At 41.3% G+C, this 27,900-nt stretch overlaps 1 protein-coding gene across 1 annotated transcript in view; it reads left to right on the forward strand.

Moving 5' to 3' along the window:
* The window catches only part of LOC126263569 (integrator complex subunit 9), a 100,957-nt gene that overhangs the window by 23,416 nt on the left and 49,641 nt on the right, over positions 1 to 27,900 (forward strand). The window contains exons 6-9 of the mRNA XM_049960665.1: positions 11,719 to 11,831; positions 11,906 to 12,086; positions 12,163 to 12,295; positions 13,318 to 13,420. Coding sequence (XP_049816622.1) covers positions 11,719 to 11,831; positions 11,906 to 12,086; positions 12,163 to 12,295; positions 13,318 to 13,420 — 530 coding nt within the window. The remainder of the gene's footprint in view (positions 1 to 11,718; positions 11,832 to 11,905; positions 12,087 to 12,162; positions 12,296 to 13,317; positions 13,421 to 27,900) is intronic.

A 27,900-nucleotide genomic window follows, 5' to 3' on the forward strand; every position in this document is an offset into this window, starting at 1 on the left:
AACTTTCAAATGTAGAATAAAAGATGGATTTTTAAAAAAAATAGTGTGCATTTCTTTTGGAGTGACCCTCGTACATCAGCCTGAAAGCCCCTAAAGGAACAAAAAAAAAAAATAATTTATAGTACTGTATAAATTTTATGATACTACGATAAACACGCAGATGGACATAGGCTGTATACATTTTTAAATAAGAAAATGCCAGTTTCCTATTTAACCTGACTGTGGGACAGAAAACACTGTGGGTGGTTGAGAGGGAGGTGGTTAGAGGTGGAGGGGGAGTGGAGGAGTTGATGGACAGAGGAAGTGGGGAGGAGAGTAAATGTTTATCCAATTCTCATACGTATTTAGCAACTGCAAAGCATTACCAAGTTTGCCAGTATAAAAATAAAGATAATTGTCATCATATGAGGGCTTAACAGTTCCTTAGATAACTATAGCAGTATTGCTGACAAAAACACTTTGTAATATCTAAATCTACATACATACTCTGCAAGCCACCATATGGTGCGTACCAGGGGGTATCCTGTATCACTACTAGTCATTTCCTTTTCTGTTCCTCTCGAAGATAGAGCAAGGGAAAAATGACTGTCTGTATGCCTCCATGCATGCCCTAATGTCTCTAATCGTATCTTAAAGGTCCTTATGCAAAATGTATTTTGGCAGCTGTAGAATCACTCTACAGCCAGCCTCAAATGCCGTTTCTCTGAATTTTCTCAGTAGTGCTCCACGTAAAGAACGTCACCTTCCCTCTAGTGATTCTAATTTGAATTTCCGAAGCATCTCCATTACACTGGCTTGTTGTTCGAACTTACCAGTAACAAATCTATCAGCCTGTATCTGAACTGCTTTGATGTCTTCCTTTAATCCAAGCTGGTTTAGATTGCAACCAATCCAGCAGAACGCAACAATAGGTCATGGTAGGGTCCTGTATGTGGTCTCCTTTACAGATGACCCTCACTTTCCTGAAATTCTCCAGATAAACCAAAGTCATCTATTCCCCCTCCATACTACAGTCTTTACATGCTTTCTCCTTTTCATATTACTTTACAACATTATGTGTAGATATTTAATTGATGTGACTGTGTCAAGCAGATGGCTGAAAGCAAGGGGAAACTACAGTCGTAATTTTTCCCGAGGGCATGCAGCTTTACTGTATGGTTAAATGATGATGGCGAACTCTTTGGTAAGATATTCCGGAGGTAAAATAGTCCCCCATTCGGATCTCCGGGCGGGGACTACTCAGGAGGACGTTGTTATCAGGAGAAAGAAAACTGGCGTTCTACGGATCGGAGCGTGGAATGTCAGATCCCTTAATCGGGCAGGTAGGTTAGAAAATTTAAAAAGGGAAATAGATAGGTTATAGTTAGATATAGTGGGAATTAGTGAAGTTCGCCGGCAGGAGGAACAAGACTTCTGGACAGGTGAAACAGGGTTATAAATACAAAATCAAATAGGGTAATGCAGGAGTAGGTTTAATGATGAATAAAAAAATAGGAAAGATAGACACAAAGCCCATGCCTACTACAGTAGTACAAGTTTGTATGCCAACTAGCTCTGCAGATGATGACGAAATTGATGAAATTTATGATTAGTTAAAAGAAATTATTCCAGTTGTGAAGGGAGACGAAAATTTAATAGTCATGTGTGACTGGAATTCCATAGTAGGAAAAGGAAGAGAAGGAAATGTAGTAGGTGAATATGGAATGGGGTTAAGGAATGAAAGAGGAAGCCGTCTGGTAGAATTTTGCACAGAGCATAACTTAATCATAGCTAACACTTTGTTCAAAAATCATAAAAGAAGGTTGTATACATGGAAGAAGCCTGGAGATACTGGAAGGTGTCAGATTATATAATGGTAAGACAGAGATTTAGGGACCAGGTTTTAAATTGTAAGACATTTCCAGGGGCAGATGTGGCTCCTGACCACAATCTATTGTTTATTAACTGTAGATTGAAACTGAAGAAATTGCAAAAAGTTGGGAATTTAAGGAGATGAGACCTGGATAAATTGAAAGAACCAGAGATTGTAGAGAGTTTCAGGGAGAGCTTTAGGGAAAATTGACAAGAATGGGGGGAAAGAAATACAGTAGAAGAAGAATGGGTAGCTTTGAGAGATGAAATAGTGAAAGCAGCAGAGGCTCAAGTAAGTAAAAAGACGAGGGTTAATAGAAATCCTTGGATAACAGAAGAGATATTGAATTTAATTGATGAAAGGAGAAAATACAAAAAAGCAGTAAATGAAGCAGGCAAAAAGGAATACAAACGTCTCAAAAATGAGATCGACAGGAAGTGCAAAATGGCTAAGCAGGGTTGGTTAGAGGACAAATGTAAGAATGTAAAAGCATGTATCACTAGGGGTAAAATAGATACTGCCTACAGGAAAATTAAAGAGACCTTTGCAGAAAAAAGAACCACTTGCATGAATATCAAGAGCTCAGATGGAAACCCAGTTCTATGCAAAGAAGGGAAAGTAGAAAGGTGGAAGGAGTATATAGAGGGTCTATACAAGGGCGATGTACTTGAGGACAATATTCTGGAAATGGAAGAGGAGGTAGAAGAAGATGAAATGGGCGATATAATACTGCGTGAAGAGTTTGACAGAGCACTGAAAGATCTAAGTCGAAACTAGGCCCCGAGCGTAGATAACATTTCATTAGAACTACTGATAGCCTTGAGAGAGCCAGCCCTGACAAAACTCTACCACCTGTGTGCAAGATGTATGAGACAGGCGAAATACCCTCAGACTTCAAGAAGAATATAATAATTTCAATCCCAAAGAAAGCAGGTGCTGACAGGTGTGAAAATAAGCCAAGGCTGCAAAATACTAATGTGAATTCTGTACAGACGAATGGAAAAACTGGTAGAAGCCGACCTCTGGGAAGATCGGTTTGTATTCCGTAGAAGTGTTGGAACACAGAGCAATACTCACCCTACGACTTATCTTAGAGAATAGATTAAGGAAAAGCAAACCTATGTTTCTAGCATTTGTTGACTTAGAGAAAGCTTTCTCATATTCTGAAGGTGGCAGGGGTAAAATACAGGGAGCGAAAGGCTGTTTACAATTTGTAAAGAAACCAGATGGCAGTTATAAGAGTCGAGGGGCATGAAAGGGAAGTAGTGGTCGGGAAGTGGGTGAGTCGGGGTTGTAGCCTATCCCCGATGTTATTCAATCTGTATATTGAGCAAGCAGTAAAGGAAACAAAAGAAAAATTCAGAGTAGGAATTAAAATACACGGAAAAGAAATAAAAACTTTGAAGTTCACCAGTGTCATTGTTATTCTGTCAGAGACAGCAAAGCTCTTGGAAGATCAGCTGAACGGAATGGACAGTGTCTTGAAAGGAGGATATAAGATGAGTATCTACAAAAGCAAAACGAGGATAATGGAATGTAATCGAATTAAATCAGGTGATGCTGAGGGAATTAGATTAGGAAATGAGATGCTTAAAGTAGTAAAAGAGTTTTACTATTTGGCGAGCAAAATAACTGATGATGGTCGAAGTAGGGAGGATATAAAATGTAGACTGCCAATGGCAAAGAAAGTGTTTCTGAAGAAGAGCAATTTGTTAACATCGAGTATAGATTTAAGTGTCAGGAAGTCGTTTCTGAAAGTATTTGCATGGAGTGTAGCCATGTATGGAAGTGAAACATGGATGATAAATAGTTTGGACAAGAAGAGAATAGAAACTTTCAAAATGTGGTGCTACAGAAGAATGCTGAAGATTGGATGGGCAGATCACATAACTAATGAGGAAGTATTGAATGGAATTGGGGATAAGAAGAGTTTGTGGCATAACTTGACTAGAAGAAGGGATCGGTTGGTAGGACATGTTCTGAGGCATCAAGGTATCACCAATTTAGTACTGGAGGTCAGCATGGAGGGTAAAAATCGTAGAGGGAGACCAAGAGATGAATACACTAAGCAGATTCAGAAGGATGTAGGGTGCAGTAGGTGCTGGGAGATGAAGAAGCTTGCACAGGATAGAGTAGCATGGAGAGCTGCATCAAACCAGTCTCTGGACTGAAGACCGCGACAACAGTGTCAAGCAGCGCATTACTAATACCGTATTTGAACATTATGGTTTTTAAAAGTGAACACAAATAGTCTCAAACACAAAGACATTTTTTTTGTGGTAACTGGCTTCGATCAGTTATTGACCATCTTCAGACCTCATACTATGACGGTAGGCAGTGGCGGTGAATGGGTAGCCATTATAATTCCACGAATGTCATGGACTTACAACAGCTGCTCCATTCACCACCACTGCCTGCCGTCATGGTATGAGGTCTGAAGATTCTAAAGAAAAAAAGAAAAGAAAAGAAAATGTTTTTGCAATTGAAACCATTAGTGCTCATTTTTAAGTACTTTTGCCAGACCCATGCTCTCCATCAGAAATGTCCTAAAAAATTACATTATGGATTTGTTTTTCCTACTCATCTGCATTAACTTATATTTTTCTACATTTGGAGTTAACTGCCATTCATTACACCAACTAGAAATTCTGTGTAAGTTATCTTGTATCCTCCTACATTCACTCAATGATGACACCTTCCCATACAACATAGAAATCATCAGCAAACAGCTGCAGACTGCAGCTTACCATGTCTGCCAATCATTTATGTACATAGACAATAATAGGGGTCCTGTCACATTTCCCTGGGGCAGTCCTTACGATAACATTGTCCCTGATGAACACTCACCATCGAGGACAACAAACTGTGTTCTTTGACTTAAGAAGTCTTAGAGCCTCAGTTTACCTTCCATTCGGAAAGTGGGTGCACTCAGTGACTGTATTTGACTTATAAATTATAGAGTGTAGCACTCAGTCATCCCTTTTAGATTTTATTATGCAAATCCAGATTTTGGCTAGTCGCTAGCCATTCTCAATGCGGTATTTTTTATTGTCAATGCATGTAAGGCCCTGTTGTTCGGGCTTCGGTCACAGTATTCAAAGAACTGTGACTGACACCCGATGAACAGGGCCTTACATGCATTGAGAATAAAAAGTAGCGCATTGAGAATGAGAATGGCTAGCGACGAACCGAAATCTGGATTTACATAATAAAATCTAAAAAAAAAGACTGCACTCTATAATTTATAAGTCTTAGAGCTACTCGCATACCTTGGAACCTATTCTGTATGCTTGTGCCTTCATTAACCATCAGCAGTGTTGTGCCACGTCAAATGATTTTCGGAAATGGAATCTGCCTGTTGGCCTTCACCCATGGTTCGCAAGATCGCATGAGAAATGGGCAACTAGAGTTTTGCATGAGCGGTGCTTTCTCAAACTGTGTTGATTTGGGGGACAGAAGCTTTCCCTTCTTAAGGAAATTTATTGTGTTCGAACTGAGAATATGTTCAAGGATTTTACAGCAAACTGATGTTTAAGATATTGGTTTTTAATTTTGCTGATTCGTCCTTCTACTCTTCTTATATGCGGGAGACATTTGCACTTCTTTCAGTCGCTTGGGACTCTGTGCTGGACGGAAGATTCACAATAAATGCAGACTAAATAAGGGGCCTGTGCTATAGAGTACTCTTTGTAAGATTGAATTGGGATTCCATCAGGACCTGGTGAATTATTTGCTTTCAACTCTTTCTGTTGTTTCTCCACACCAGCAATGCTTATTACTGTGTCCTACATACCGGAGTCTGTACAATGGCCAAATGGTAGTATTTTTGTATGATGCTTAAATATGAAATTTAGAACTTCATCTTCACTTTTGCTATCTTCCACTGCCACACCAGACAGGTCATTGAGTGACTGGATAAAAGCCGTAGACCCACTTTGCGATTTATGTAGGGTTAGAGTTTTATCAGGTTTTTGGCAAGATCTGTTGCTGAGATATAATGGTGGTGGTAGTTGTAAGTTTTGTGCATCAATCTTTTTACAGACACACAAATTTCTATTAACTTTTGCCTCTCATTGTTTGCATGTTCTCTTTTGAACTGAGAGTGTAACAGCCTTTGCTGCCACAGCATTTTTCAAATTTCTTTGTTAAACCATGATGGATTTTTTCTGTCCTTAATCAACTTACTTGGCACATACTACTCCAAGTATGATTTACAGTCTGTTTAATCTCTGCCCATAATTCCTTGTCTGTTGTACTGGAACTAAATAATGTCAATTCCTTTTGGCAGTAATTCTCTCCTATTCTTCTTGATTGATTTATTATATTTAGTAACCAAAGTCACTGTGATGACTTCGTGGTCACTAACCGCTATCTCTATACTGATGCCATGGACTACGTCAGGCCTGTTTGTAGCTATGGGGCCTAAAACATTTCCAGTGTGTGTGGACTTTGAACTAGCTGCTCAAGACAGTTTTTAAAAAAGTGTTCAAAAGAACTTGGGAAGACTGTATCCACTGCAATAAATCCATATATGCCCCAGTCTATACACGGTAGGTTAAAGTCACGTCCAACTAAAATTGCGTGATATGGGTATTTCCACATTACTGACTGTAGATGTCTGGCCAATGGCTAAAACCGTCACGGCAGAATTGGGTGGCTGGTAAAAAATCCGACAATTGACTTAACTTCATCTTGACCTGTTACACATGACCAGATAACTTCACGGTCACACTCAAAATCAACCTCAATAGAGACAATATTTTTGTCATCTGCAATAAACACAGTCCCTCCTATGGTGTCTAATCTGTCTTTTCGATGTATGTTAAATGAATTGCTAAATATATCGGAGGCTCCTTTTTCAGGTTTGTCAGCTTTTGGTCTCAAGAATAAATTAAGCATGATAAGTATCCTGGAGGGCAGTAAATTCAGGGATTTTGTTACAAACATCTCTACAATTTACTGATAAAATTTTGTCAGTCAGTGCGTCTTAATTCTGAACGTGGTCTAATTTCACTATCTGTGATTATCTGGCGAGTGTTCACCAGATAACCTCAACATACCACCTAGGCTCCAAAAAATTATAAATATATAATAGTCTGCTATTAATGCTATTTACATTGCTATTCTTCTTGTTGCGCTCATCTCAATTTTTTCTGTTCTGTCCGTATCTTCCTCGTACCCTTTCCACACTGTGTTGAAGCAGTGCTTGAAAATTCCGCATGGGGAGGCAAAATCTGTGGAGCAGACCCTGAGTCCAGTTCTATTATTAATATATATCAGTGACTTTCCAGAATGTATACGACACAGAGAAAAGGTTTTCTTCACTGATGACAGCAACATTATAGTCACTGAGAATACACAAAAGCTCCTATTGTGGTTACTTACTACACCTATGTAAACCAATTTCTTACCTGTAGGATTCTCTTTGGAGATTTGAAGGCACAAAATGTGAACAGAATTTGTAAATAGTACATCTATTAAAACAATTAAAACAGTCTTCATAAGTAATGCATTCTACACATTCTAAGATTAGTGTGCTTAGAGGACTCAGGGTAGTGGTTGATGATGAAAGGGGATAACTGCAGTGCCTATCACATTACAGTACTTCATCTCGATGTAATGCTTTTACTATAAAATCGTGTGTAAAGATGTAAAGTTCATGATAGTAATTTCCTGCTGTTTTACAGAGTTCAACATCTCACTTATCTTCGGGGGTAGGGGGGGGGGAGGGGTATGTTGCCTCAGAATTTCAGGTGAATTGGGGGGGGGGGGGAAGACATAAAAATGCAGATTTTGGGGTATAGTTGCAGTTTTCTGAGCAGACTGGACATATTGCAAGAGGCATAGCAGCAAGTTCATGGTCCATTAGTCACCAACGGGTGTCTAAACTATGTTGTTTGTTTTCTGGGGCAAATTGTGTGTAAATCAGAGAACTTTGTATGATAGAGACTAAATGAATAAACACTGATCGTATATTCGGGTGGATGAAGTTTGCTCTGTCCGGCCATCCTGATTTAGATTTTCTGTGGTTTCCCTAAATCATTTCAAGGGAATGCAGGGATCATTATTTCATCAAGGTTACGGTCAATCACCTGTCCTATCCTCATAAATAAAGCTACTTACATTCTCTCTCTCTCTCTCTCTCTCTCTCTCTCTCTCTCTCAGTAGTTATGTGATCTACCCATCTAATCTTCTGTAGCACCACATTTGGAAAGCTTCTATTCTCTTCTTGTCTAAACTATTTGTCGTCCACATTTCACTTCCAAACTTGACTACACTCCATACGAATGCTTTCAGAAATGACTTCCTGACAGTTAAATCTATACTCAATGTTAACAAATTTCTCTTCTTCAGAAACTCTTTCCTTGCCATTGCCAGTCTACATTTTATATCCTCCCTACTTCGACCATCATCAGTTATTTTGCTCGCCAAATAGTAAAACTCTTTTACTACTTTAAGCATCTCATTTCCTAATCTAATTCCCTCAGCATCACCCGATTTAATTCGATTACATTCCATTATCCTCGTTTTGTTTTTGTTGATGCTCATCTTATATCCTCGTTTCAAGACACTGTCCATTCCGTTCAGCTGATCTTCCAAGAGCTTTGCTGTCTCTGACAGAATAACAGTGACATTGGTGACCCTCAAAGTTTTTATTTCTTTCCCATGTATTTTAATTCCTACTCTGAATTTTTCTTTTGTTTCCTTTACTGCTTGCTCAATATACAGATTGAATAACATCGGGGATAGGCTACAACCCCGACTCACCCATTTCCCGACCACTACTTCCCTTTCATGCCCCTCGACTCTTATAACTGCCATCTGGTTTCTTTACAAATTGTAAATAGCCTTTCGCTCCCCGTATTTTACCCCTGCCACCTTTAGAATTTGAAAGAGAGTATTTCAGTCAACATTGTCTACAAATGCTAGAAACATAGGTTTACCTTTCCTTAATCTATTCTCTAAGATAAGTCGTTAGGTGAGCTTTGCCTCATGTGTTCCAATATTGGTATGGAATCCGAACTGATCTTCCCCAGCGTCGGCTTCTACCAGTTTTTCTATTCATCCGTAAAAGAATTCGTGTTAGTATTTTGCAACCGTGGCTTATTAAACTTATAGTTCTGTAATTTTCACACCTGCCAACACCTGTTTTCTTTGGGATTGGAATTACTATATTCTTCTTGAAGTCTGAGGGTATTTTGCCTGTCTCATACATCTTGCTCACCAAATGGTAGAGTTTTGTCAGGGCTGGCTCTCCCAAGGCTTTCAGTAGTTCTAATGGAATGTAGTCTACTCCCAGGGCATTGTTTCGACTTAGGTCTTTCAGTGCTCTGTCAAACTCCTCACACAGTATCATATCTTCTATTTCCATAATATTGTCCTCAAGTACATTGCCCTTGTATAGACCTTCTATATACTCTTTCCACCTCTGTGCTTTCCCTTCTTTGCATAGAACTGGGTTTCCGTGTGAGCTCTTGATATTAATAGAGATGGTTCTCTTTTCTCCAAAGGTCTCTTCAATTTTCCTGAAGGCAGTATCTATCTTAGTGATATATGCCTCTACATCTTTTACATTTGTCCCTGCTTAGCCATTTTGCACTTCCTGTCGATCTCATTTTTGAGACGTTTGTATTCCATTTTGCCTGTTTCATTTACAGCATATTTGTATTTTCTCCTTTCATCAATTAAGTTCAATATTTCTTCTGTTGCTCAAGGATTTCTACTAGCCCTCGTCTTTTTACCTACTTGATCCTCTGCTGCTTTCACTATTTCATCTCTCAAAGCTACCCATTCTTCTTTTACTGTATTTCTTTCCCCCATTCTTGTCAATCGTTCCCTAATGCTCTCCCTGAAGCTCTCTACAACCTGTGGTTCTGTCAGTTTATCCAGGTCCCAACTCCTTAAATTCGCACCTTTTTGCAGTTTCTTCAGTTTTAATCTACAGTTCGTAGCCAATAGATTGTGGTCAGAGTCCACATCTGCCCCTAGTTATGTCTTACAATTTTGAAACCTGGTTCCTAAACCTCTGTCTTACCTGTATATAATCTATTTGAAACTTTCCAGTATCTTCAGGCTTCTTCCATGTATACATCCTTCTTTTATGATTCTTGAACCAAGTGTTAGCTATTATTAAGTTATGCTCTGTGCAAAATTCTAACAGGCTGCTTCCTCTTTCATTCCCTACCCCCATTCCAGATTCACCTACTACATTTCCTTCTCTTTGTTTTCCTACTATCGAATTCCAGTCACACATGACTAATAAATTTTTGTCTCCCTTCACTATCTGAATAATTTCTTTTATCTAATCATAAATTTCATCAATCTCTCATTATCCTCACAGCTAGTTGGCATATAAACTTGTACTAATGTGGTAGGCATGGGTTTCATATCTATTTTGGTCACAATAATGCGTTCATTATGCTGTTTGTAGTAGCTTACCCGCATTCCTATTTTTTTTCTTCATTGTTAAAACTACTCCTGCATTACCTCTATTTGATTTTGTATTTATAACCCTGTATTCACCTGACCAGAAGTCTTGTTCCTCCTGCCACCGAACTTCACTAATTCCCACTATATCTAACTTTAACCTATCCATTTCCGTTTTTAAATTTTCTAACCTACCTGCCCAATTAAGGGATCTGACATTCCATGCTCCGATCTGTAGAACGCCAGGTTTCTTTCTCCTCATAATGACGTCCTCCTGAGTAGTCCCTGCTCGGAGATCCGAATGGGGGACTGTTTTACCTCTGGAATATTTTACACAAGAGGACGCCATCATCATTTAACCATACAGTACAGGTGCTTGCTCTCGGGAAAAATTATGGCTGTAGTTTCCCCTTGCTTTCAGCCGTTCACAGTACCACAACAGCAAGGCCATTTTGGTTAGTGTTAAGAGGCCAGATCAGTCAATCATCCAGACTGTTGCCCCTGCAACTACTGAAAAGGCTGCTGCCCCTCTTCAGGAACTACACGTTTGTATGGCTTCACAACAGATACCCCTTCGTTGTGGTTGCACCTACAGTACGGCTATCTGTATCACTGAGTCACGCAAGCCTCCCCACTAACGGCAAGGCCCATGGTTCAGGGGGGGAGGGATTTTACATTTATGAAAGTATAATGAATGTCAGCATCTTCCATGGCACAATAGCTGAATACAAGACTCATACTCGTGCATGATAAAATCAGTTTAATTGTTTTGCAAGTTTTTGTACCAGTACAACATGGAAAGAACAACAGGTGTGACTGAGTAGTGAACTGTACATTATAGTTTAGTTTCCTCACTGTGTAAGGAAAAAAGGCTATCAAAATTTAAGCTCACTTGGGTCATTAATGTGTTGACATCGAAGTTTTTATTCAGTACACTGAAGACATATTGTTAAATTATTTCGTTCTACACAAATCTTTCATTTCCTCCTCTTTCATATGACCTGAATTGTATCAGTGAGCTCAAAAACTGCTGATTTTGCAGGGTCACAACTTAGCCAGAAAACAGAATTTAAATAGGTTTATTTACATGCTACAAAACGTGAATGAGCGCTCTGAACTTCATTGACATGGTCATCATTTAGTGTGTCATAAATGTGCTACAGTGGAACTGACCATGAGGATTGGAATCACTGTTCCTGTGACAACAACTCATTATTAAAGGTTCTTGATCTTTTTGAATAAATTGAGAGGACTTAAATATTCAGTACACTACTCTCTGGATTGAAAGACTACATCTGGAGAGTATTTGTCTTGCAACAATTTTTATTACTTCTGCAATAGCCTCCTTTGTACCCCTTCTGTAAAATTTGAAGTGAATTTGAAATAGCTACTGAAAGATCTCTATAAATTTATTTACTAAATGATATCTAACTTTACAGGCCGATGGATCAAGTTGCTTTGAAGAATTCAAATGTTCTAATATTGACAGGGCTAACACAGACACCAACTGCCAACCCAGATTCAATGCTAGGAGAACTCTGCATGACAGTTGGTAAGTGTTTCATATGCTTTTGTGTGTGGAAATACTATGTACAGCACTATTATTTTTCATTTCAACTTTCACAGCAAATACATTACGATGTGGTGGCAATGTTCTGATACCATGCTATCCTTCTGGTGTTGTATACGATCTTTTTGAGTGCCTGTCAAGTCATCTGGATAATTCTGGGATGTCAACAGTACCCTTATATTTCATATCACCTGTTGCAGATACATCATTGGCATATTCTAACATTCTTGCTGAATGGTAGGTATAAATTGGTAATAATTAGCACTATTACATTGTGAACAACATAGTTGTTGAAAAATTTATTGAATTTCAGGTTATCAACCACCAAGCAGAATAAAGTCTACTTGCCCGAAGAGCCATTTCCACATGCATTTCTTGTTCGAAATGGGCGCTTGAAACATTTCAAACATATTTTTACAGAAGGTTTCAGCACAGACTATCGTCAGGTTTGTTCTAACCCTTTCCAATAAATCAGCTAAAAGACAGGCATGATGAAAAAGAGTGCTAGAGATCTTTAAGATTTTGGACAAAGTCCTTCTACAGAAGTAGAAAATTGACACATGTCCACACTCACATACTCATGGTCCCTGTCTCCAGGCACTAATGTAGTGCATGTATTACTTTTCTACTCCTGGAAAAGAACTTAGTTTGAAAGCTGATATATTTCCAGTGTTCTTTTTGTTGCGCCCGTCTGCAACCCAACATCTCATCTGTGTGGTGAGTAGCGACCTATCCTTTATGTAATGTTGTTATACCATCCTGGACTTTACATTGTTTGATATCAAGCCTAGATCACATGAAATTAAAATGTCTGTTATTAGCAAATAAAAACTGAAAAAAAATTGTTTATAATAATAACTACCCAATTAATATAATAGAGGGAAACATTTCACGTGGGAAAAATATATCTAAAAACAAAGATGATGTGACTTACCAAACGAAAGCGCTGGCAGGTCGATAGACACACAAACAAACACAAACATACACACAAAATTCTAGCTTTCGCAACCAAGGGTTGCTTCGTCAGGAAAGAGGGAAGGAGAGGGAAAGACAAAAGGATGTGGGTTTTAAGGGAGAGGGTAAGGAGTCATTCCAATCCCGGGAGTGGAAAGACTTACCTTAGGGGGATATGTGTGTGTGAATGTGCGCGAGTGTATACCCGTCCTTTTTTCCCCCTAAGGTAAGTCTTTCCGCTCCCGGGATTGGAATGACTCCTTACCCTCTCCCTTAAAACCCACATCCTTTCGTCTTTCCCTCTCCTTCCCTCTTTCCTGACGAAGCAACCGTTGGTTGCGAAAGCTAGAATTTTGTGTGTCTGTTTGTGTTTGTTTGTGTGTCTATCGACCTGCCAGCGCTTTCGTTTGGTAAGTCACATCATCTTTGTTTTTAGATATAACTACCCAATTAAATATTTAAAATTTTAGAATTCAAGGTATACAAGCTAATTTACCCCCCCCTTTTATTGCAGCCTTGTGTTGTATTTTGTGGACATCCCAGCTTGAGGTTTGGAGATGCAGTACACTTCGTGGAGTTGTGGGGCTCCAATTCTCTCAACACTGTAATTTTTACTGGTGAGAAAAAAATTATGTACAGTATCTGCTTCATAATTACGCCAGTTTTTGATCTTTTTATAATTTAATGTGTAAGCTGCCAGTTGCTGTTGATGTTTGCAAATCTGCAAATTGTATTGAAACATTAGTGGTATTAATTTGTTTATCACATTTTAAATTTTTGGTTGCTTGCTTTTCTGAAGTTAATAGTGCATTCCAACTAACTGACAGATATCACCTCAGCTTTGATGTTGAGAGCTTCAGTTGTTCTCAGTTTGGGCATTATAATTAAAAATCAGCACAAATAATCTTGAAATAATTGGCAGTTCATGTATTTGTAGCATCTTGGTGGCAATACTGAGCAATATTGTACAGTGTGAAGATGGTATTCGTATTCAGGGGGACATTGATCCAAATTCCCTCTGGGCCATTAAGATTTAGGTGTGTTCCTTAAATCTCTTACAGCCAATGTCGGGATGGTGTCTTTGAAAAGCACATTGTCCATCTACATCTATATCCACAACTAAATGACTACTCTGAATTCACATTTAAGTGTCTGGCAGAGGGTCCATTGGACCACCTTCAGATCACTTTTCTACTGTTCAACTCTTGAACAGCGTGTGGGAAAAACAAACACTTAAATCTTTCCCTATGAGATTTGATTTTTATTCTTTTATTTGATGATCATTTCTCTCAATGTAGATGGGTTCAACAAAATATTTTCGCATTTGGAGGTGACAGTTGGTGTCCGAAATTTTGGGAAAAGATCGCATCACAATGAAAAACCCCTTTGTTTTAGCAAATACAACTTGGATACCATGAGAGGCTCTCCCCTGCTTAGCAGTAGGCCTGATACAAAATGAGCTACCCATCTTTGGAATTTGTGATGTCATCCATCAATACCGTCTGGTAACTATCCCATACCGCACAGCAATACTGTCGCAGAGGTCAGACAAGTGTAAGGTAGGCAGTCTCTCTAATAGACCTGTTCCATTATCTCTCTTTTTTTTGCCAATAAAATACAGTCTTTGGCTTGTCTTCCCACAACATTATCTATGTGATCATTCCAGTTTAAATTGTCCATAACTGTGATCTCTGTGTGTTTATCGGGATTTAACAGATTCAGTATTACTGTAAATGACCCCACACTTTGTTATTTAATCAGTTGCCACTTTTCGCGTCATCCTGTCTAAATAACTTTGCAGCTGGTTTTTATCCTCTAATGCAGGCCGGACATAAGATGCCAAGCTTCACTTGTGCAGTGTGTGTGGGCCGTAAACGGGCCAAGGCCTGGCCTGTCATGGGGTTTTGCTTGGTCCTTCTCAGAAATATACGGAACAGAATGACATTTCATTCAGTATTCCAGTGCGACATTTTTCAGTTGTCACAAGTATCTGAGTTTGTCAGAATCATTCTGTCAGTACTGTTTCACCTTCGCTATTTGTTTGTTGTATAAAGTACGTTCACAGGTCGTGTGGCTGTTTGCACAAAAAGAGGCAGTCTATCAATCTGTCATCAGGGCTTTAAAATGAATGGGAATGACAGAAAAGAACCTAAGTGAGAGGCACTGCATCTTTGCTATGAAACAACATTGCAATCCCATGCAGAAAGAATTTAAAGATTTCGTTCACAATAAAAGAGCAAAAAATTACAGTGACAGATGAGATTCATTGTTCTGTGCATAAAAAAGTACTTTGCACTAAATTTGCAGGCCTGGAACACGTGAAGAAAACAGTGGTATGAGTAGTAAAATTTATGAACGTGTACACATTATTCTGCTGTCAGTTGCAAACAGTTTTCAGTGCAACTGAACAGTGTGCATGGAGACTTCATATATTGCTACAAAGTACGTTGTTTAAGTCAAGGGGCGTGACCAGAATGATATTTCGATTTAAAATTTGCTATTGCTGAATTTGTGACGGAAAAAGGGTGCAGGAATGAAAATTAGAACACTCTGAATGGACTGCAGACTTAGTGTTTCAAGTGGACTTGACTGCACACTGCTCACAGTAAAATGTTGGAAGGGGTGGCAGGTTAAGTTTAATAAGAAATGTTGTATTTATTCATTTGTCGCCGTCTTTTACAAGAGCCTGAAAACTATTTTTGCAATCAGCTAGAAAGCGATGGAGAACATCCTGACCATAGTATCAAGTCTGCAAGTCCACATTATCCATGTGCTGACTGAAAGAAATGTTTCTACTCTCTATTTACTCAGAGGGAATAGTCACTATGATTATAAATAAAAGTTTTGAGTTCTAATTGATTAATATATTCAATAAAAATTCACATGCGCAGGCATAGTAATACTTGTGGTGGTGGTGGTGGTGGTGGTGGTGGTGATGATGTGTCTATTATAAACGGCTCTAGGAGTAATTTGGAGGTAATCTCTATGGTAAGTTCCAGTTAAACAGTCCTTTGCCCTGACTGCTAATCATCACAGATGATTGCATGCCACAAAAGTGTAAAATAATCTCGCCATTTGCCATGTGATCTTGTTAACATTACAGGTGACACACAGTTACTTCTGTGAAATCTGAGTGATCCAGGGCGATGAACAGTCCTCGCCAGTTCACTTCCAATTTGTACTGAAAACATACGTTTAGCTGTATACTGGCTGTGACATTGTCCGAGGCAGTATGTAAGCTGGCATTTGACTGATGTGGATTGATTGGATAGCAAGGTGTGAAGTGAAGTGTGTCACTGCCTCTCGGGCTGTATTTGTATATGGGCGCAGCTGACAGCCAAACAGAACATCTGCCATCATCTGCTCTAAGCCCAGGTAGCAGTATCGAAGTGTCTGCTTTCTCGGACTCATATTACTGTGCAACACTGTTGTGTACCAATTTACAATCTTCATAATTTTACATGAATGGAGTTAGGTTGGCTTTAATACAGAGAAGATTTTAGCTCAACTGCATTTAAACTTTTCCAGCTAGAATTTTTTGGAACGAAACCAACAGTAGAACATGATCTCTGAACTACATTTTTAAGAGGCCTTGTATTGGTTATTACCTACATTAAGGTCTTGAAACTTGCTACAGCTTTACTGCTTAATGGATGTAATCAAGTGCTGTAATCAGAACTTTCTACCATTAGTATAAATGATACTTAATCTATTACATATAATGACATTTTTGTTCCAAATGTAGTGTTTGGTAAACTACTGGAAAACTAATAGAGGTAGCTTAATGGGGTCATGTAGGTAATGTTTTTATATGAGACTGAAGCTTCAAATACTGTTTTTGACTAAAATATTGCTCCAATAAATTTGAGACTCATAACTGTTGCTTGTGACATACATAAGCACAATCTGAAGAATTTTTGGCTTTCTGTCTTTATTATTTAGTGCCACTTGGTTTTTACTTAAAACAATGTACTTAGTGAAACCTATTCACCTAATCACTCTGCGATTTAACAATTTTAAGATTAATATACTGAAGCATACGTTGACAAAGTGTGGAAAAGCTACTTTAATTTTTAATTTCATTCTTAGATCATGGCGCAATACTTTGTATGCTACACACAGGCACATTATGATGTGGCATTCGCAGCAGTGAACTGGAGTAAGTCCCAGCACACTTGCTCACCTCTGTGTCTCTCAAATTATACAGGGCATGTTTCGACACAGTTGCAAGGTAACATCTTTCTGATTTGATGGGGATGCTTTTAAAAATAAAATTGCGTTGTAGAAGGGACACATTCTAACAGACAGACCGGTTCCGTAAGGTCGCTGGTATTAAAGAAAACACAAGATTTGGAAGACTTCATTGTGGCCTTGAAAGAATTACAGTGGTAATTCTATAAAGATTTTGAGGACACTGTCATTGCTACATTTGTTTGTGTTCTGTTTTCAAGACCATTTGCCATTTCAGTTTAAAGCGCTCCTGTGTTTGTGCCGATGTAACTGACTGACCTGCAAGGTAATTCCAGTTTGAATGACAAACCTTTTTAAGTTAAAATTGTCCAGGACATCTACATTACTTTTCTCAAGTAGTGTTTTCAAGTCTCCATAATGAGATTGCATAAGTGCTACAATCTTTTGATTGACATATTTGTGTGAAAGGTTTTTTTCAGTTATGAAACTAAATAAGTTGTGATTATGTGGCATCTTGAGTGCAAAACTCTGTGAAATAATCTGTATCTATCCACATGCAGACAGTTTGTACCAGAAAATAATTGTTATGTCTCCAGTGTGCCAAAAATAATTAAATAAAACTGAAAATTTGTTTTGCTTGTGACCTATGTTGTTGAGAAATGTGAAAAATAAAAGCAAGAAGTATGCAGTGAGACTGTACTGCCGTTTAAACGTGGTGCGCTCAAAGTTTTCCCCTCTTGCCCTCCTCACACACTGACAGGGTGATGTGGAAAGGGGCAAATGTGAAGTTAGGCTGAGCACTTTGGCACATGTGCACAGGCACAGCCTGTGAGCGAAGATCTTGGCTGCTCCTGCTCTGATTTGACAGATGGTAAATGACAGCATGAGCTCCAAACAATCAAAGAGGGCAGCCCAGATTGTCTCCTAAATTTTTACGTAGATCAGGAACAGCAGAAGGCCTATAAAACTTCCCTGAGGAGTAATCTGTTTTCAGATAATATGAACTATGACCTTTCTGACAGGAATTCACAAACCCACTCTCACAACTGAGATGATACTCCATGGGCACGCGACATGATTGGAAGTTGCTGGTGAGGAATGGTGTCAAAAGTCTTCTGGATATCTAGTTGTATGGAATAAACTTGAGACTATTGACTATAGCTCTCATTACATTGTGTGAATAAACACTTAAATGGTATTTTATGTGTCTGTGCAGACTGTCAATAGGTAATTTTCTTTGAGTTAATTCATAACATTTGAAAACAGTATATGTTCCAGAAGCCCACTGCAAATTGACTTGAGTGCTTTGTGTGTTTAATTCAGTGGATTTCCCATATTTACTTTCTGGAGTATTGGTGTGACCTGTGCAACTTTCCAGTCTTTAAGTATGGATCTTTCATTGAGTTGTGTATGATTGCTAAGTATGGAGCTATTGTATCAGTGTACTCCGGAATGAACTTCATCGGTGCACAATCTGGACTGGACGACTTGCCTTTATTAAATGATTTAAGCTGCTTCATTAGCTGAGGATGTATTTCTAACTTTACTAGTGTTGGTAGCGACTCTTGATTCAAATTCGAGAACATTTACTTAGTCTGCTTTGGTGAAGGAGTTTTGGAGAACTGTGTTTACAGGGTGCATACACTCCAGGACAACTGGGAAATCTGGAAAAACCAGGAATTTTCTCATGTGGGAGAAAATCGGGAAAAACATGGGAATTTTTCAGAAATTGGGAATTTTTCGTTGTTTCAATATTCAGTTAAATTTTTGTAATTTTCGCTGGTAAGAACTTATACTCTAACAAGGAATAGTACTGTACCACATTGCTGCAGAATAATACCACAGCAGTAAACATAAATGAGAGAAAAAACCAAAATAAAACACTAGTTGCAAAGGAAATGTGCCATTTACAACAACCAAACACTGTGCACACACAAGTGTCTTACAGCAGCAAAAGATGTCAATGGCATTAGAATGAAACTGTGCAATCGTAACAACAAACCTCTTCCGATGAACGTGACGTCATAACTGTTTACTTTAGGTTCGTTTGACCAGCGGACTCAAGTGCTTGTGCAGCTGAGTGGTGTATGAACAGTATCTCCCATGTCTGTCTACTTGAAGTGTGGCTGTTTGCTGAATCAGCAGTAGCAGCAAGCAGCCAGATGCTAACTGGGAAAATTTCCTGGCGCACCGAGGCTGCAGATTGCACTTGCAGAGCAGTCTGAGTTGGGGGGGTTTAGTTTCCATGTGACCAGTGTTTACACTTAGTGATTTTTCTGTTTCCTCTTCGTTTACAGCTCCCATGTCAGATGAAATCAAAACAGATTTCTGTGGCCAGGAGCTATCAAGTGAATTAAAATACATTCACATAATTACGGAAGGCTAAAATATATTATTAGTTTGTTTGCTGATTTTATTTTTGGCAGTCAAGCATTAATTGCCTTCAACAGTGAAGTTATTTTTGCCGTTTTGCTCAAGAAATTTGGCTTTTATTAGTCTTCTCCATGAAGATAGTCAATTTATTTCAAATGACTGTGTTTCATTCCATAGTATTAGCTAGTTACAACTGTTTGCCAAATTTTAAGTGCATGTTTTCATCTTCTGGCACGTGTGGTATTACGACATAATAAAGAACCAAATTTGAGATAATACAGTACTGGTTCGAAAACCACACTGAAAAGCATAATATTAGCTTGGGGGCTTCTTCATTGTAAATCTGAACTTACAAAAGTGCGCTTCAAGCCAAATTGTGCATTTTTTACGGTTTACGAAATTTCGATGCTCTTGAAGTATCATTTGATGTCCTGTTTCTCGTAAGAACTCTTAATGCTTTACACATATGTAAGTAATAGCTGCGCGCACACAGTAACGCCTGTTTTCTGTCGCTCTCTGACGACTGCTGAAATGAACGTATTTCTGATAGGTCTTGGGAAAATTGAGGGTATGGTGGTTTGAAAAGCATTACTTTCAAAGTAAATTTCCTTTTATGCAAGATGAATTACGTTGTGTATGAGAACGTGTGATGAATTTCTTAAATCACATTCTATTTGGATCTCGTTTAAATCTTGGTGCTCTGAGGCCCAGCCACTTAGAAGAATTTCGAGCTCAAAAGACCAGATATTTGTTTCATTATTTTAAATAATGACGTAAATGTGAGGTATTTAATGTGCTGTGTTTGTTGACATTTGAATTTATACTTTCAAGAAAAAGAGTCTCATAATTAAAGCTTTTGGCCATTAAAGCCTTCGTCTATTGTTGACGAAGGCCTTAATGTCCTAAAGCTTTAATTGAGAGTGTCTTTTTGTTGTGCCTATCTGCGACTCAGCATCTCCGTTATATGGTGAGTAGCAACTTTCCTTTTCATAATATTGTTATATTCCATCCTGGATTCTGTTTAATTTATAGTTTTACAATATGAAAATACACAGTTTACATGTTGTTGCACATCAAAGATCTTTCCAAAACTTTTTTTTTAACTGAGTTTCGTTTTCTAAAGTGCCTGGAAGTTCTACACCGGTATATAAAACATTAAACATTCAAGGGGTTGATAAGTTTTATAGTCAAGAGGGAATCTATACCGTCACTTAACACGGAAAAAGTGTATTTTTTAACTGGGAAATGGAATTTTTTTTTCCTTGTCCGCATATACACCCTGGTTTAGTAACTGCGCTTTAGTAACACTGTCTTCTGTAGCTTTACCATTGCCATAGTGCAGCGAAGATGTTGATTGTGTTTTACTACCATTGCACTTTACATACAACCAGAATTTCTGGATTTTCTGCAAGATTATGAGACCGAGTTTCACTATGAAACTAGTAAAAGCACTGCCATTGAAGTGTGCACGAAATTTCAAGCCTCTGTAAAATGTTACCAATCTTGGAGATTTTGTTTTCTTTTAAATTTGACATGCTTTTTATGTTACATCTGCAACACTGTTTTGATCTGTTTTTTGTACCATAGGGGATCAGATCCATCACTTTTTGGTTTATTTGGCTTCCATCACTTTTTGGTTTATTTCTTATAAGATTTCATTCCCATTCTTCCTCCATATAAGCTTGTGCTCCATTTCTAGTGACCTTTCTATGCTGAACATTTAATTCATGCACTGTATGAAGGCTTGGATACACACTAATCTTCTACAAGACATTGCTGTTCCATCCATGAAAAGTTCAGGCTGTGAACAAATTGATGAGAAGACAGTACTTACTGAACAAACAAATATGATCATGATAGACATCAGCATACAAACTTTAAATAAATTTCAAGTTTTTAAAATTCACGTCCATTAAAGGGTGATGAAATCGGGGAGAAGGAAGAGCAGGAGGCTGACTGGTAAAACAGAAAAGAAATGGGGTAGTTTGTTGAGAACTGAGGATTAAGAGGTGTTCACAGGAGTAATTAGGACTGTAAAGTGAACAGTGAACATAAGGGATATGAATTCTTGTGAAGTTAACAAAACACTGCTGCATACAGACAGGGAGTCATCACAGCCGCAACTTGCTTTACGGTATATGACCCACTTACGGCAATATTCATGTCGTATATCAACTACCGCGCTCATAAAAATCAACTTAATATAATTATGAAGCTTACTGATTATCATTTACAAATGGCACCCTGTTATATAGTAGTGAAATGCAACATTTTGCTACCCATCTACTTGCTCCTATTGTCATTTGGGAGATTGAATGATCTTTTATCGACTTGAACCAACCCTTCATGGCTACTTATTTACTAGCTGAGGCCAGTTCTTCCCCCCCCCCCCCCCCCTACCACCACCACCACCACCACCTGGCCTTGGCTTTGTAGTAAATCTACAGGTCATTCTTCTTCTTTTGTTTTTGATTGGACCATGGATGGCTTACAACCTTTGTTCGGCTGCATCTGGTGGTGTGAAAAAACCTGCTTCATTGGCGCACTTGGTGCCAAAGGGGTGTCAACATGGCCAGGCACAGAATAGTAATAAATCAGCCTGGTAGTCCTGGCATGGACTGCACTTCACTGCACTATATGCATTACACTGTGTGCAGTATTCCAATTGCTGATATTGGGATGATGAACCAGCTATCCGGCATCAGGCTTTGTACTCGTGTAATCAGTAGAATTGCTTCATGAAGATGCAGCTCAGGAAAGCAGCATGGAAAAAAAAATGGTAGCACTCTTATTAAATGGATGGCGACAGGATGACAATAACGAACACAGGATAAGAATTCTGCGGCTCGCGTATACCTCGGCAAAATATGCCGCACAACAACGCGGGCCACATGGCATACTACAGGCGAGCTGCTGAGAACACGGCCAGGGATGTTGCCTTTTTGGAGCAGAACAAGAGACTGGTCGAGCGATGGTTTGGCGTACCTAGCTTCTGGAAAGCATGGCTATCTTAAGTTCTCCCTCTGGCGGAAGTGACCAGTAAGGGCTGGTTGCCGGTCTAAGCAGCCTGTCATCTGCTGCTACAGATGGAGGTGAGGGAAGGAGTCACCTCACAGTCCCCCCCCCCCCCCCCCCCCCCCTTTCAAGAGAAAAACAGCGGTATCAGCTGCGCAGAGGGGTGTTTGAAGCTGACTGATGATGCTTGCTGAGTGGCTGCAAGGGTTGTTGCTGCTGTGCCCGTGCTGTGGTTTCCGATGAAAGGAGGGTCATGGGCAGCCCCTGCATGCAGCGTTAGGAGCATGTGAAGTAGCGTCGCTGCTTCAGTGGTGCAGGTGCTAACAGCGGTGGTAACGACACTATTGAGCTTGGCGGGAGCCTTTGGCGATGGGGCACTGTCTGTCGACTGGAGGCTGTGGGAAGGGTAGTGCAGTGGTGACATCAGAGTCCCAGGGACTGGGAGGATTGTGACTCATGTAGTCGGCTGGAAGTGGACCAGAGTCAGCATTGGCTGGTGGTGTGTCGGACACACTGCCAGGGTGGCAACAGCTGGTGGCACATCAGGGACACCAGAGGAGACGGTGTAGGTCTATGTTGTATCTGGTTCATTGTTGATGGTGCTGTGGCTGCATCTGGAGGTACATTGGGGCAACTCTACCTGTGGTCGTTGGCTGGAGGGGGCTATAGGACATAGATTGGCTTGAGCCTGACTATGGAGACAGTAGTCGCAACTCCATTCAGGTGAATGGAGAATGTCTTTCTTGTCCCTGCTTCGTAACACAAAGTGCGTGCCTGAATACTGAGGGCAAAGTGGAGGCTGGTGTGCATCCATCTGAAGCATGACGTGTGTGCATGCTGAGAGATCACAGTGGAGGAAGGTATGGTTCACACCGTGCCATTGCAGAGGTGTTTGTCGCAGTTGGGCCATGTAGCCTTGGAGCTGCAGCATGAAACCTGCGATGGTGCTGTCAGGAGGGAGCACGGTCACTTCCAAAAAAAATCACCAGGAATGACCAGTAGCTGTCCATGTACCAGCTCAGCAGCTGAAGTTCCCAGATCACTTTTGTCTGATCTGCAGGCCTAGAAGTATCAGGGGTAGGGCAGCAGACCATTCAGAAGAATAACATGTGAGGGGCTCTAAGTGTGCAGTGGAACCACTCCTTCATACCATTAGTTGCATCATGGTAGCTGGCGGTATGGCAGAAATTGGAGCCACAGTTGGCTGCCAGAGGTCAGAAGAGGGGTGCGGTGAACTGGTGCCCGTGATCCATAGTGATGTTGCATGGGCAACCAAAGCATGTTACCCAGGTCTGAACAAAGGCTGGTGCCACAGTTTTGGCTGAAATATTTGGGATAGTTGTGGCCTCCGGCCAGCAAGTAAATGTGTCAATAATTGTCAGCAGATATCATGCTGTTGGAGGAGGGTAGCGGGCTGACGATGTTGAGGTGAACGTGCATGAACCGGTGTTGAGTGGGGGCAAAGGTGGCCACAAGGGAGTGAAGGTGCCAACCGACCTCAGCGCGCTGACACGGAACACGGCACCATGCCCAGTTGGATGCCTAGCCAGATGAAACATTGTTTCGTGAGGGTGGCGGAAGTGCGGATGCCTAGATGTATGAGGCCATGGACATGGTCAAATGCCAGTTTTCAGAAGGCAGAAGGGAGGAAGGGGTGTGGGCCACCATTGAAGCTGTCAGGTTTTGAAGGATCCAGAGGACGTTGAACCAGATCTTACAGTTAGAGCTGCATATGGATCTTAACTGGAGGTTGAGGCCAGAGTCAACATTACAAAGGGCGTGGTCAAGGTCTGGGTTGCCCTCTTGAGCAGCATCCAGGGCATTGTAGTCTAAGGGTTGGGTGATAGCCCAGGAGCGGCTAAGACAATCCGCCACAATGTTGTTGATGCTGGCAACATGCTGAACCTTGGTGGTGAATTGTTCGATGTACTCCTGCAGCCTAAACTGCCGAGGTGAGTTCTAGTCTATGTCTTTCCTGCAAAAACCAGAGGTTAGGGGGCACTGTTCTGTGAAGATCGTAAAGACCCGTCCATTGGCTGAAGTTCGGAAATAGTGCACAGCTTCGTGTACTGCAAGCAGCTATGGTCAATATGCACCCCAGCGACATTGTGTATCATCGAGCTTGGACGAAAAAAGGTGAGTGGTTGCCAGATGTTGTCCGCGTATTGTTGTAGGACAGCTCCAATAGCCATCTGGCTCGCGTCCGCCACTATTGCGAGTGGAGCATGGGATGGGGGTGGGCCAAAAGGGCCGAATTGCTGTGTCCCATTTTCTTTTTTTGAAGCTCCCGATCATGGCCAGGGGCCAAGGGACCAGCGTGTTCCCATTGTTTATATCCCCACAGAGTGATGTAGTAAGGAACTCTTAGGTCGCAGGAGCATTGTTAAGACGATGATGGAAAAAGTTGACCATGCCAATGAAATGCCCAAGGCCTTTGAAAGTGATAGGGCATGGAAAGTCTGTCTTGGGAAGGGGGCGGGAGCCTGTGGCAGAGACTAAGTGTCGGAGGAATTTGACCTTACTCACCCCAAAAATGCATTTTGCCAAGTTGAGGATCATTCCAGCTTTCTGTAGGTGGGGAAAGATTTTACATAGCTGTTGACGCTCAGTAGGGACTCTGGAGTAGATGAGTATGTCATCTAGGTAGATGAAACACTCTGTTGTGCAAAAATAACTGCCTTGTTTATTTGACATTTCTGAGGCCAAATGTCATGAACAGACTCTTGAACAGGCCAAAAGATGTGATTGTGGCTGTTTTCTCAATGTCCTCTGGGTTGACTGGGATTTGTGTGCAATCTGCCTTAATGGAGATAGTAGCTCCTGAGATAGTAGCACCTCGTAGGTGTGGAGGAGCGGGACTGGATAGTGGTCAGGGATGGTGTGGGCATTGAGTTTACGGTAATTGCTGCAAGGGTGCTTGGAACCATCCTCCTTGAGGGCAAGGTGAAGAGCTGAAGTCCAGGGGCCTTTAGAAGGGTGAAGTATGCCAGAGGTGAGGAGCTCTTTGAACTCCTTTTGTACGATTTTGCGCTTGTGAGGGGGGTTAGGGGATGGGCACAGCAGAAAAATGGGGGACCAGGGGTAGTGGCAGTGTAATGCACAGTGTGATGCTGAATATTCCCAGGGGGGCTGAATGGCTCGATGAGGAGGCGGAAATGTGCAAGAAGCCGAGCAGCTTTTTCATAGCGAAGCATGTCGCAGGGTAGGAAGTACAGTGGACGGTCTTGCTATAGGTGGCATCAACTAAACGGCACTTCGCTACATCGACCAGTAGGCTGTAATGACCAAGGAACTCGTTGCCCAGAATGGAGACGGTAATGTTCACGACCGTGAAGGGCTACGGAAGTTTGCAGTGGAAACCTAGGTTGAGTGAGCAGGTATGCACCCGGTAAGTAGTGATGGCAGAGTTGTGGCAGCAGTGCTGAGGAAGGGAGGTGTGGGGGGGGGGGGGGGGATTTAGGAGTAGTTTGCGGGGGATTTATGGATAAGTTACAACCAGTGACAAAGATGTGGTGGGCAGGGGGATTAGTGCTGGCATCTCGGAGCTCAGGCACGCCAGAATCTGGTAGAGGTTGGGGGCTTGCAGGCTGGATGGAGGGAGGTTCGTTAGTGACAGGTGGCGTGAGTGACATCGTGCGTGTCATGGGTTGGGGTGGGATGGGAGGGCTGGGTGAATAACCGGCTGGAGCTGTGGTGTGGTAGCCAGCGTTCCATACTGTAGGAACAGCAGGGAAGGCGTTCAGGGTTTTGAATAGTTTATTAGCCAAGACCATTGCATCACCTAATGATAAATGAGCTTGTGAGGCCAGGGCAGCCTAAAATGGGGGCAGGAAGGCGGATGAGCCAGCAATTCAGGATCAGGCCTTCTTGGAGAATGTGCATTTCCAAGAGGGCTCGGATGTGATCCAGCAAGAGGGACGGGCGTATGTCGTCACATTGTTTGGATGATAACAAATTATGTGCCTATTGCAGCTCTGAAGGCGCGAAGCTGGAGATGATGCATTCTTTCAGTTTACTGTGGCTGCGAGAGAGGGGTGGGTGTGAATAACATCCTAGACTTAGGCTGGAGTGGTCAGGTCGAGGTGGCCGACAACCACCCCAAATTTCATTGCATCACTTGCGATAGAGCAACCTGTGAAACCTGCCTCGGTGGAAGGAAACCACAGATGCGGGTCTCATGGGTTGAAGGAGAGCAAATGAGCAGCAGCATGACCGGAGCAGGGAAGGTCTGCGTAGTCGGCTTGTGCTGGGTGCGCTGCCCCATGGGTCAACTGAGTCAAGCGGTTCTATAGTGTTGACAGTTATGTGCAGTATTCCAACACCTCCAAAGGGGTGGGAACATGTGGAAGAGACATAGTGATTTAAGCATGCAGGCAGTGTTTTGTGGTATGCGGTAGGGTGCTGGCAAGCAATGTTGCAGAGGAGAAGCCTGGCACAGCAGGTGCGCCGTATACATGTAATACAATCTCCACCGTGTGTTATTGCGAAAAGGTGTGTTTAGTACACCACACGGTTACACTGTGACTTGTCCACATGATGTCTGTCAGCTACAGGAGGGGTGTGGTGGTGCGCGCTGTGGGATGGTGCATGTGGAAGGGCGCGGGTAGGGGTATGGAAGGGGGATGATGGCACATGTGAAGGGAGGACACACGTGGAGATGGAGGGATGCAGGCGGGGGGCAGTGATGCATGTGGAGGGGTGTGGGAGGGTGGAGAGGGCAAGGTGCGGGCAAGGGTGCAAACAGGATGTGTCCAGTCTACGTAACAGGGGCTGATTTCTTTGCCACATACGTAGTGCTAATCAGAATAATAGAAAAGGAAAAACGCATGTTTCAGTAATGATACTTGGTGCTTTGGTTTAAAGGAGTCACCAGTGAAGGAACGATTTATGTTCCCTTCGTTACACCTAATGGGTGCACACGCCTAAGTGGTGTGCTAGTTAAGAAAATAGCAATTCAAGATAGGGCATGTTGGAAGATCCGTGCTGGCTAATCTAGCATATTGAACCAAAAGTTAACGACTACAGAAACATTCAGACTGAGCTAAGACCCCTTAATCGAGGTGGACCTTGGGAGGCTTATAACTTTTGTTCGGTGGTGTGGAAAACCAGCTTCAATGGTGCACTTGGTGGCAAAGGGGAGCCAACATGGCTGTAGATGGAATGGAAGTCCTGGCGCATACTGCACTTTACTACACTATTTGCACTACACTGCATGCAGTATTCCAATTGATGATACTGGTATGACGAACCGGGCGTCCGGCATCAGGCTTTGTACTCCTGTAGTCAGTAGAGTTGCCTCGTGAAGACGCAGCTCAGAAAGATGGCATGGAAAAAACATGGTAGCACTCTTATTAAATGGACCGCAACAGGATGACGATGACGAGCGCAGGGTAAGAATTCTGTGATTTGCACACACTGTGGCGAAATGCAGTGGATGGAGTGTCGGATAAACTGTCAGTGACAGAGCACCTCATGTTCCTGCTGCTAATAAGGTGAGTACACCATTTGTTTGTCATAT

This window comes from Schistocerca nitens, chromosome 1 (assembly GCF_023898315.1).
Source record: "Schistocerca nitens isolate TAMUIC-IGC-003100 chromosome 1, iqSchNite1.1, whole genome shotgun sequence".
Lineage (NCBI taxonomy): Eukaryota > Metazoa > Arthropoda > Insecta > Orthoptera > Acrididae > Schistocerca > Schistocerca nitens.